We start from the raw sequence: 12559 nt of genomic DNA, 5'->3' as shown, positions 1-12559 counted from the left end.
TCAACCCAGCTCCCCTTGTCCTTGATAGGAACACGAGGGAAAAGAAGAAGGCATTGGCAGACCATTAGGAAGCCTCTGGGGAGTCTTATTCCCCATCCTCCTCCAGCCTGGCCCTCACAGCTGGAGCTGGACCAGGAGAGGAGAGGAAGGCCAGGGCTGGGAGCCCACCCCTTCCATCCCAAACTCAGAAGGTCCAGAACTCAGAGGTCTGGCCTCCAACTTGCCTATGATTCATCACCCATATCTTTCCAAACCCCACCCCCAGCTTTCACCCCAAGGCCAGGCAGTCCTCTGGCCTCTTCAGACCCATCCTAACCTCCAGACCCCAGGGAGTAGCTGAGGAGCAAGGAAAGGCTCTCTTCAGGTCAATGGGGTCCCAGGCCATATATTTCCCTCATCATGAATATACACTGGGCAGAGACCATTCATATCCTACAGACCTGGTCCTCAGAGCCTGGCCCCTAGCTGCATTCAACTGTCTGCAGGGCCTCGGGGGCAATTAACAAGCCTACAAATGACTGCTCCAGAGTCTAGCTCCTGGCATTGCCAGGAGCCATCCTGACCCTGTGTTACCACTGTGTCTTGGTTGAAGTACCCCCCCACCCTGCCCCGCCCCCTCCCCATGCCACATGGGGCCAGAGTTCTTACTGATAATGACATCAGTTACAAGTTTCATCAAAATGTGATGGTGGGGACTGGGAGATGGCTCAGTGGGTGAAAGGGCCTGGATACAAGCCTAAAGACCCAAATCTGATCCCCAGGACCCCTGGGTTGGAGAGAACTGACTCCTACAAGCTGTCCTCGAGCCGTCACATGTGTGCCCAGCACACAATAAATAAAATAAATTTTAAGAATCCAGCTGTGGCTGTAGGCAGGTGAGACAGCGGGCAGCGTCGAGAGAGCTGTGCCTATCTTCAAACTCGACTCTTCTGAGTAAGCAAGTGGGCAAATCCCCTAACCTCTCTGTGCTTCCATTTCCTCTGCTCAGATTCTGGGGACCATGCTGGTCTCCATGGCGTTAATACATTTCAACAAATACATTTACCGAGCACTAACTATACCAGTTAACAAAAGCAGATGGAGTAGTTACCTGCAGTGAGCCCTATACAAGACTGACCCTGGCAGTCATGGACGGAGGAGGGACTCTGCTGAATTTTTGGTTGTTGATAGATTCTGGAAGATGAGAAGTCACTGTCTTCAACTATGTGTCTACTGCTGAACCCACCAGGCTCACACAGATAGCCTTGGTCAAACTCAGTGGGTCACAAAACGAAACAGACAGCAATGTCAGAAAGAGTGGGGGGTGGTACACAGGGAAGATAAGAGAGTGGGTGTGAGAATGGCTAGTTTATATTATAGATGTGTGTGAAACTGTCAAAGAACAGATTTAATCAATAATACTAATTAAAAAAATCAAGCATGTTAAAACAGAATTCAGATAAGAGGGCCAGTGAGATGGCTCAGCAGGTAAGGGTGCTTGTGATCAAGCCTGAAGATTTAAGTTCAATCCCTGGCACCTGCAAGATAGAAGGAGAGAACCAATCATAGCAAGTCCTCCTCTGACCTCCACACATGTGCCACCTCCACCACACACACACACACAGAAAAGAAATAAATACTATTTTGAAAAAATAAACAGATGAGGTCTTGTCATCATGGGACTTAAACAGAGCAGAGAGATGAATAAACAAGTGAATAGACTCATGTTAGATGAGGCTGGGGCATAAAACATATTATTTTATATGTGAGACGCCCTGGGCTGGTTCTCAGTATTTCCAGGGCAGCAGAGGGATGGGGCTGGGTGAGTTTGGGCTAGGAGGGACAGGGCAGAATCATCAAGACCCGGGAGGAGGCAGAGGGTCCTGTGGATTTAGGGACCTGTGTTCCATGTTGAGAGAAAAGCAGACGTAAAGGCCCTGAGGTAGAGGTATGTTTGGCATGTTCAAGGAACTTAGTCAGGCAGGTGGCTCAAGCCTGTAATCCTAGCACGTACACTGGGAAGCCCGAGGATCAGTTCAGGGTCATCATTTACATAGTCAGTTTGAGGCAAGCAAGCCTGGGATGCATGAAACTCTGCCTAAAACATACCCCCAGAAAGGCAGGGAGGAGGGTGAGAGAAAATAACAGGGAGACAAAATGACTAAAATACAATTACATACACATACAGATTGTCAGTTTTAAGGTGATTTCAAAAAGAAAAAACTAGCAAGGGGAAAACCCAAAACAAAACAGAAACCTAGCAAAGCACAAGGCAGGAGAGTGGACAGCAGGGCCCCAGAGGGAGCAGGCCCTGTGTTCTAACTCTCAGTAAGGAGGGACATGGTGAGCAGGGAACAACAGAAGCAATGTGAGGATTTGCTGACAAACTTAGCGTTCCTCAATCAATGGGTGCTGAATACACGTGATCCAACTGCACTACTCTGTCACTGCCTGGCCTGCACCCCAAGCTCTCCCTACCCACCACTTACTGTCTTCCAAATCCTGAACCTACTGGCATTCAAGTACCTTTTTTTTTTTTTTTTTTTTTTTTTTTTTAAACCTTCTCCCAGACAGAGACTCAGGCCCACAGATCCTGACTTGCCTGTGCTCATTCTGAGAACAGGCCTGGGCCAAGCCAAGCAAGGCCCAGACGACTCCACAGACTCCTTGAACTCAGCCTAGGAGAGGGGGTGGGGAGCCATATCCTTATAGCTCTCTGAAGTCCCTGACCCCTGCCCAGACTGTGGGCATGGTCCTGCAGCCTGATGCATGCACTCTCTCAGCTCTGCCCTTCGCCTGGCACAAGTCTGGAACAAAGGGGGTGGGTAACAGCTGGGGGGACAGGGTAGCCAGCTGTGTGGAGGGAAGGGCTGAAGTCACTCCAGGAAGGAGAAATTCCCCAGCTCCCACTGCAAGGAAATCCAAGGCAGGCAGGAAGCAGGTATTTCAGCCACTCCCCTCCTCAGCCTGGAAAACACTGTCATTCCTCCAGCTACCCCAAGACTCCTATCCACAGTAGGCCGAAGAAAGGAAGGGCTAAAGTAGGAAGGAAAGGGTCAACAGGCCAGGGCAGGCCCTGAGTCAGCCAGGCCTGGTCTCATCCTCTCCCCAGAACAGAAATTACTCCCCCACATAATCACAGACCACTGTCCCTGCCTCCAGTGAGGCTGACTCCTAGGCCCTGTATAGGCTGCCCTCCTCCACCCAATGATTCTGCCTAGAATCAAACTGAAGGGCTGAAGTGATCAAGAGCAGTGGGCAAGGCTTGCTGGAACACAGGGCTAAAAACTGACCTTACTGAAGCTGCAAGGGCTGGTGTTTCCACCCATTTCACAGATGTGGACAGTCAGACTTGAAAAGCTGGGACTAAAACTATAAGACCCTTAGGGCTAAGCTCTTTGGGGAGTGGGCCCCAACTCTGAGCTTGGGTGGGTCAGTGATGACTTCCATGTGACTGCTTGCAGCATCTACAATCCCAGAGCTTCAGGGATGCCTGCTGTCTCCTCAGAGTCACAGTTTACTAGTCTGAGTCCTAGAAGGCATGGAAAGGCGTGCCAGGGCCCATCCAGACCACCTCTAGCCACCATGTACCAGCGCATAATAGAAAGAATCTTCCCAATGAATGAGCCTGGGGGACTCCCAGTGACTGCCATAGAATGCTGCTCAATTAAAGATGTGGTGAATGAACAAGTGACTAGGGCGATGGTGGCAGTCAGAGAATTTCAGTAGAATTCCTCCGGCCCTCAGCAAACAGTTCCACCCACCACTCCTGCCATTGTACAGTCCATGACCAGGGGAGCCCTCAACAGGGGGCAGAGCTGAGGGGAGGTCAGGAAAAGATAGATAGCACTCCAGGTCTAGGTCATTGCCTTGGGGAAGAGATAGTCAGTGTTAGGAGCTACAAGTTCAGGCTGAATGGGGAGCAACTGCAGTGCCCTGCACTCAGACAGGAGATTAAGGAAGAAGGCTGCTTAGATGGAGGGTGGGGAGGAGAGGTGGGTGGGGCAGAAACAGTGAGGGGTCAGGCCTGGTGGGAGGTTAAGGAATGACTCAGGAGGGCAGAGGTGAGAGAGAGCCAGCCAGGCAAGGACAGAGAATCAGTCACTGGGTAAATACTGGCCCAGTTGGAAAAGTCACCTTCTTGGCTCTGAAAACAGGGAACAGGGATGGAGACTGTCTAGGAGCACCTGGGCCCTGTGGCTCACCACAGCAGGTCCAGATGTACTCCCACCCTCATCTTCCACCCTCTGTCTGTCCATCAACTCCTCCCAGTCCTCCTTGAGGTCACTCAGGTCCTCTGGGACTCTCCTGCCAAGTGCCTTCTAGATCTTAGGATTCCTGACTCAAGAGTTCCCTTCTCCTCCTTTCTCCTCCTTGTGGCCCCATATGAGCTCAGAATAAGGGCTGAACTGTAGGGGCACACAGCATCCCCCTTCGGAGACCTGGGAAGAATGCTGGGGAAACTCAGCTTCTCATGGGCCCACTCATAGCAGGCGCTGCACCCAGCACTCATTCCATCCAGGCCCAACTGCCCTGAGGCTACCCATTCTGAGTTCCCTTTACCCACGTGGGACTATCGCCGAGGTTAACCAGCTCTCTCCAGGTGTTAAAGGGACTCAGTGCAAGGCAGTGATTGATTTAGCTCATGGCTTGGAGGACTCCAGGGTGCAGGGGTGCTGCACACAAGCTTCAGTTTTGTTCCAAGTTTTTACGTATGATTGACTGTCTGATTACGGTCTCCCCAGAGGGATATCATGGTAAAGTTCCAGCGAAGACTGACAGGGTCCCCATCACCACGGAGTGTCCCTTCTGCCAAGTTGGCAGCGGGAAGAGGTAACCTTGTCCTGCCAAGTTCCCACCCTGCTAGAAGTTTCTCCGTCAAGGCCCCGAGAACGGCAGGCCGAGCCATGCCCAGAGACGACTCTGAGCCTGAACAACGTGGCCGGCGACCCTCGGGTTTCCAAGCTCGCAGGGACGGCCCCTGACCGCCACCCTGGGTCCCTGAGGCGTCCCCTAGGAAAACCCCCACGCTGCTGGGTGGCGCTGGCCAGTGCCAGCCCAGGGTCCTGCGCGGGCGCGGCCGTCCCGGGCCAGAGTCCCAGCCGAGCAGTCTCCGATGCCCCCGCCAAGTTGGCGCGCGCCCCCCGCCCTCCGCCCTTGGCCACGCACACTCACCGCGAGCAGCCGCGCGTGCAGCAGCAGCCCCAGCAGCAGCGCGCCCACTGCCCGCCGCCCCATGGCCCGGCCTCGCTCGCTGGCTTGCTTGGCGCCGCCCGCAGCCACCAGCTCGCTGTCCTGCGGAGTCCTTCGGACTGCTCGTCTCCCCCCCCCCCCGTCCCCGCCCCCCCTCACACTCCCCGCCCCCGGGTCTCCGGCTCCGCCCCCGAGGCGCCAAGTTCGGGAGCCCTAGACCCCACCTCCAAGTCTCTAGCCACGCCTCTCAAGGCCAGGCCCCGCCCCTCCAACAAGATCAGGCCCCGCCCCCTCAAAGTAGCCCCCCCCCCTCCCCGCCTCCGGGCCCTAGCTAGGCTCTCTGGAGCAGCAGCGCGACGAACTGTGCCTTTGTCTGGGCCCCAGTCCCCTTTGGTGTGGGCCGAAGCCCAACTGGCTCCACACCAGACGTGTCCTGGAGTGTGGGATGAGACTTGGACGCCACCCGGTAGGGCTTCGAGACCTCTGTACACACCACTCCTTCACAACACGTGCTCCACACTGTGTCCACAGCAAACAGCTTTCGAGGGGGTTCCACATCATGCAGCTTTCACAGAGTTTCACATTCAAAAAGGTGTGTGTACTTTGCGGAGCTTCTGCTTCAATTCAGCTTCGTTAAAAGTCAATCCTATTGCCTCGGAACAATGAGGTGTTGGACCCCAGGGCAAGTGCTCTGCAGCCCATGAGGTGCCCCCAGCTGTCACTTGCACAGCTCATATGCACTTTCACTAACAACCCCAAGTCTTCTCAACCCTCACACACACTCAGCTGCTCACATAAACTTCATGTTTATATATATATATATATATATATATATATATATATATATATAATGTTTCTACAGACTCAAGTGTCCCAGTAAGCTATCAAGCATCTTTGATTTTTATACAGGCACACGGGTATGTGTGTGTGCCTGCATACATGCCACAGTGCACATGTGGAGGTCAGAGGAGTTTTGGGAATTGATGATCTCCTACTATGCAGGTTCAGGGGAGCCAACTCAAGTAGGTAATCAAGCAGCTTGGGGGCAAATATCTGTACCCACAGAGCCATCTCTCTGGGATATATATGTATGTATGTATGTTTCCCACACAGTTTACACTAGGGCTTATGTGCTTTTCACACACTCACTAGCCAGTATAATCTACATTTTTCTCATACATTCATCCCAGGCCTGGAGTGGGTTCTTGCTACTGAACAAGATGGCTCTCCTACCCCTATACCACAAGACAATTGGAATCATTCATAGACTCACTCTGATTCCCACAGATCATTCCCAGAGACACACCAGTTCTCATACTCAGGTTCATACAGACAGGCTCTGCCACAGACTAGATCTCAGGCGTTCTTGGTAAATCATGGTCGTCAATGCACTCCTGCTGCTGCCCATGGGCAGGCACACAAGCCTGGAGCCTGGGAGTGTCTCTACCACCTATCCAGGGCCCCTTTTCTGACTGAAAATTTCCAGGCAGCCCCAGGCTATTGGGTGGAGAGAAAAATAACTGGAGTGTGTGTGTGTGTGTGTGTGTGTGTGTGTGTGTGTGTGTGTGTGTGTGTGTGTGGCTTTGAGGAAAACCTTTTGAGTAATGATAGAGGGAGGAGAAATACAAACCCAAGTTTCCATTGTTTCCTGAGAGTTGCTAGGTTCCAGAGACTCCTGGCGGGCTTTGCAGCCAGGAGTGAGGTGGGCTGTGGACAGAAGGAAATGCCCGGTTCACTGGATGACGCCAGCCCTGTCCGGAAAGCATGTTCCCTGTGATAGGGCCCAAACACTTAGGGACCTGAGAAAACACTGACATCCTGACCCTTGTTGGATAGAGTCTCCATCTCCAAAAGTCTGAGCTCTTCTCTGCCCTGTGGGCATAGCTATGGGCGACCAACTCAGAGCATGAAGAGAAGAAAGCACATCCAAGTGGGCCTGCCAACGCCCTGGCCTCGGCCCAGGCTCCAGCCACAGCACCTAATAAGGTCTGTGTCTGCTCCTGGCAGGGTTGGGGGGGTGGGGAGTGGGGGGTGGGGAGGGTGGGACAGACAGAGAAGGCATGCTTGCTCGGCTAGTCGTGGCCCCTAGTGGTCCCTGTTCTGATGAAGGGGACAAAGGAGGACACAACTCTGCCTCCACCATCTAGCAGGGCAGACCTAAACAAACCCTGTCAGTCTCATGTAGAAAGCAAGGGTGATCTTGGCTTTCCTCTTAGTGAGGACTAAAGTTAACTGATTAAAAAAAGAGAGAGAAAAGAAAAGAAACAAGTGTCAGGCCAGAGAAATGGCTCTGTGAGTAAGGTTACTTGTCACCTACCAAGCCTAACTACTTGGATCAGAGCTCCATCTCTGGAAACTTCATGGTAGAAGAAGAGAATCAACTCCACAGTCCACAAAGTTGTCCTCTGACCTATGTACATATGCTTCAGCCCCCCCCCCCAACACACACACATACACATAAATAAACAACTTTAGTTTGAACTGGAAAGATGGCTCATCCATTAAAGCATGTACCACTTTTGCAGGGAACTTGAACTTTGTTCTCAGCATCCATACTAGGCAGCTCACAACAACCTGTGGCTGCAGATTCACGGGGTATGACGCCTCTGAGAGCACTACACTCGTGTGTGTGTGTGTATACCCCCCGCAGTACACATACTATTGCGGTAAATAAGGATCAGGATAAAGAACATGTAGGTGCCTACACACATACTCATGGTTTAAGAATAAATATTTTAAAGGTATTTCAAAAGCTGAGGATGTAGTTCAGTTGGCAGAGGGCTTGCCTAGCATCCAGAAAGTTCTAGATTCCATCCCCAGCACCATATAAACTAGTGGTATTTTCCTATAATCCCAGAATTTGAGAGCTGAGTTGGAAGGATTGCCATAAATTCAAGATCAGCTTGAACTACATAAGACCTTGTCCCAAAAGAAGAAAAGAAATAGGGGAGGGTGAGGAGGAGGGAGAGGAGGAGACATATAGCTAATGCTGAACACTGAATAGGAGGTGGTCACTCCTCCCTCCCCCCCCCGCCCCCTCCCCCCCACAGGGTTTCTCTGTGTAGCGTTAGAGCCTGTCCTGGAACTCACTCTATATACCAGGCTGGCCTTGAACTCACAGAGATCTACCTGCCTCTGCCTCCCGAGTGCTGGGACTAAAGGCATGTGAGTGGTCACTCTTTTAGTACTTTCTTGAAACAAGCCTTGAACTCATAACCTTCCTCCTCCTGAGTGATGGGATTACAGTTCTTTCTCAACCTAATAAGGAGAAAATGAGGCTATTGTCTGAAAAGTTCAGTCTGGTGGTAGAGCAGCCCCTGTGCCCATTGTGTGGCTCGCCATCTGACAGTGAGGTACAGCCCCTACCTAAGGATCTCCAGCCAGATGTGGGAAGACATCCTGGTGCTATGTGGGAGGGAACTCCCTTCTGATGAAGAAGGCTGACTTCAGGGTAGGCAGCAGACCAGCCTGGTGGCAGGGTTTTTCCAAGGCCTTGCCTGTGTGTCAAGGGGTCAGCATCCATGACGAATCTCATGGCATGAGCTGCCCGAGTGTCCTTTCCTTACCCCGGGCCCTTTTCAGTCTCACAGATTTAGCTTCTTGCGTGATTTGCTCATGGCTGCAGAGATGGGAACAAGGATGTCTTTGTAGATGTTTGGTCAAGATGAACCCAGGCCTATAGGCCTTGCTTGCTTCCTGAAAGGGTTTGAGGAAAGAGATGGGAAAGCTGACTGGAGCCTGGAGGGAACCAGCTGACACCACGAAAATAGGGCTTGTCCAGAACATACCCCCAAAAAAGCCCCACCCGTCTGGGAACCAGTCATCTACCTATTTATTCCGTGTCCTCTCCTTTCCACGAAGGGGTTTGGCTGGCTGGTTTACAGCATGCTGTCCTCAGTATCTTTAGTAAATGTTCTCAGGTTGATCTGTCTGGGGCCAGGCTATCATCTCCTTGTATGGCTTACAAGAGGATCTGGGCTTTTGGAGCCTCAGAGGTGCCTGTAACTACATCATATGTGCTCACAGCTTACAGTGCTTAATCAGCATCTTTAAGATAGGAACAGATCAAAAAGGTTCTGTGAGGAAGGAGGGACCATGAGAGTTTGGGAAGGCAGGTACAGGCTAACTCCCCTGACTTGAGGAATGGGAGCTGGGAACTTTTAAAACAGTGGCTTCAGTTATGGTTTGCCCCTCCCAAAGTGGTAGGAAGAGTTTCTTCTCTTGGTTTCCAATTGATTCCGAATCTTTTCCCTGCCTCAGAACCTCTCCCCCAGCTTAGGTTTTCTTTCTTTTGTTGTTATTAGTCATTCAGTGCTGCACTGGACACTTGGGCAGGCTGTTCTCATGGCAAAGGTATGCTCCCAAGTGAAGGGGTAGGTTGGGTAACGTCTGTGGGCTTGTCTGCCCCGAGGGGGTGCTTTTTGATAACATGAGTGAAGGCACTCATGGGCTAGCTGTGCACTACATTCTCTGAGTAATGAAAGCAGTTACTACAGCCAAGGGTTTCCATTGCCTGTGTGGGAAACCAGGGCAGAGACAGGATATGTCCTTGGCTTGGTCTGGAACTGATGGGATTGGCGGGGGGACTGAAGAGGAAAAGACACCATTTTAGGAGGTGGTAAAGTTTCCCACAAGCAGGGAAGGGAATGGGTAGGATGGATGGCAGGATCTAGTCTTGCTCATCTTTCCAGTCTTTGCTCACCTGGCATGCCCCTACCTTGACAGAAGCCTCCCCACCCCCAGCTTCTCATAGAGGGCGTGGTCCCTTGCTTTCCCATAGTCCATGCTTCTTTGCCTAAACATCTTGACCACTGAGTTAGTCTCAGCATAATTTGCTGTCACGAGGCCTCTCATAGGGCAACTGGAGTGCTGTTGTTATTGGGTCTTCTTTCCACTGGGGTTCTCCACAAAGAACACAGTGCCTGGTGTGGACCTGGCAAGGAGGCCGTTTTCATTTTCACTTGGGTGAAAGAGCAAATTGCTTTGAGCCTGGCTTGTGACATGAATGTTCCTCTTCTTTTATTTGTTTGTTTTGGTTTTGATTTTTCAAGACAGGGTTTCTCTGTGTAACAGTCCTGGCTCTCTTGGAACTCTTTCTGTAAACAAGGCTGGTCTCGAACTCAGAGATCTTCCTGCCGCGGTCTCCCAAGTGCTGGGACTAAAGGTGTGCACCACAATGGCCAGCCAAATGCGCCTCTTCTTTTCCTTTCCCATAGTCCTGGGAATCAAACCCAGCCCTCATACAGTCTAAGCAAGTTATCTACTACTGAGCTGTGTCTTTAGTCTTCTTTTTATTTTTTGACACAGGGCCTCTCAAAATTGCCCAAGCAGGCCTTGAGCAGCCAAGGCAAGTCTTGAGATTGCAATTCTCCTGCCTCAGACTCCAGAGTACCAGGTACTGCAGATTTATGTCACCGGGCCAGGTTCTGGTTTATGCCTCTAGTAGAGATAAATCCCTTCCACCGCTCAGTCAGCCAGAGTCTTGCTTGATCGGACAAGGTCCTGAGAAATAGACAAGTGTGGCTTTGTCTTTGTTTTATGAGACGGTGTCTCACTATGTATCCTTGGCTGGCCTAGACCTCCCTATTTAGACCAGGCTGGCCTCAAACTCACAGAGCTCTGCCTGCCTCTGCCACCTGAATGCTAGCTAGGTCATACTCCACTGACTGCTGTGCTTTTGAGACAGGGTCTTGGGTAACACTGACAGAGCTCACACTCAGTATGTAGCAAAGAAAGACCTCCAGTTCTTGATCCCCTTCCTTCTGCCCTCCCACCCAGATGCCCCAAGGAAAAGGGGTTCATTGGGTAAAACATTTTGAGATATTTGACCTTTTTTATTATTACTACATGTTTATTGTGGGGGCGTGGCACACACACTATGTGTGGAGGTCAAAGGACAACTTTCATGAGTCGGTTTTCTCCTTCCACCTTGTGGGTTCCAGAGATGGAATTTGGGTTGTTAGGCTTGGTGGTGGTAGGCATCTTTACCTGCTGAGCCATCTTACCTGCTTGAAAATCTTGCATCCTTTCCCACATTGTGGCCGTCTCCTGGGAACGTATTTATGCAAGTCTTGAGTGAGTTGAACTGTTTAATCTGTCCTTCCTCAATATGTTTGTGGACAGACCCCACTTGTTTTGTGGGGGAAATGCTTTGGGGTTTTTTGTTTTGTTGGTGGTGGGGTGTGTGTGTGTGTGTGTGTGGTTTTTTTTTCAACACAGGCTTTCTCTGTAGCTCTGGCTGTCCAAGAACTCACTCTGTAGACCAAGCTGGCCTTGAGATCCCCCTGCCTCTGCCTCCCAAGTGCCAACTGCTGAGATTAAAGGCATGCACCACCACCTCCTAGTGTGGGAAACACTTGTAAGGTTTCGTAGGGCATGTGTTGTTTAGGACATGGTTTATGAATGCTACTCCAGAATCTGGCTGCTGAGCTGACCATAAAATGGTCTTTATCTTTTCAGCCCGTCACTGTGGCCCCCATCCCCCAAACCTCTTTAGTCAAGCTAGAATTCTTGGGGGTCCTATCCACCCCCTCACATTCCCACCCACAAGCCCAGCTTTAGCCTAGAAGGCTTCCATGCAGGCCCCAAGCTGGACTGCCACCAATGTCCTTGCCCCTTCTCCTCCAGGCAGAGAAGGCATTGTCCCTCACTGTATGTGTGTCAGTGAGGACGGATGGTTCCATGTCTTGTTTTTCTCACTTAACACTCTTTTCATAAACGCAGTTCTATGTGTTGGTAAAGACCAGGGCTACTGACAAGTGGAGCTGTGGACCCGTGCCAGCCCCCCAAACTGTTTATTACCATTCTGAGACAAGAAGCTGCTGCTCTGAAGCGTCAATCAACAGTGACACTGAGTGTCCTGTTTAGCCCAGCCCTCTGCAGTCCTTCTCCATGTTGGAAACAGCACAGAGATTTTTATATTTTGGCATGAACTATAGCCATCTTTCCATCTTTCTCTCCCAGTGCTGTGGATGGAACCCAGGGCCTTATCCGTGTCTACTGGAATCCCTAGCTTGGGGTAAAGCTTCTTGGGTCAGATGGGAATCATTGGCAATTTGTGAACTGGAAACTTCAGATAGCATTCTCTCTGCCTTTCCAAGTGACCTCTTTTTCCTTCTTTCTTTCCCCTCTCTTTTGTGACCGGGTCTCTCATATCAAAGGCTGGCTCCAAATTCACTACCTACCCAATTTCAGATCCTCCTGCCCTCATCTCCCAAGTACTAGAATTACAGGCCAATGCCACCATGACTGTTTATGCAGTGCTGGGGGTCAAGCTTGGAGCTTTGTACGGGCTCGGCAAGCACTCTACCAACTGACCTACATCCCTGACCCATGTGCAAAATATCTCTAACAATAACTGCTTGATGCTATACCTCAGGGACACCCC

General features: G+C 51.1%; 1 protein-coding gene across 1 annotated transcript in view; it reads right to left on the bottom strand.

Moving 5' to 3' along the window:
• Positions 1-5283, bottom strand: part of Hspg2 (heparan sulfate proteoglycan 2) — a 98406-nt gene extending 93123 nt beyond the window's left edge. The window contains exon 1 of the mRNA XM_051173524.1: positions 5155-5283. Coding sequence (XP_051029481.1) covers positions 5155-5217 — 63 coding nt within the window. The 5' untranslated portion in view covers positions 5218-5283. The remainder of the gene's footprint in view (positions 1-5154) is intronic.
• Between the last annotated feature and the right edge of the window lie 7276 nt (positions 5284-12559).

Source organism: Phodopus roborovskii, unplaced genomic scaffold, assembly GCF_943737965.1.
Source record: "Phodopus roborovskii unplaced genomic scaffold, PHOROB, whole genome shotgun sequence".
Taxonomy (NCBI): Eukaryota; Metazoa; Chordata; class Mammalia; order Rodentia; family Cricetidae; genus Phodopus; species Phodopus roborovskii.
This window is presented reverse-complemented; position numbering and strand designations above follow the sequence as displayed.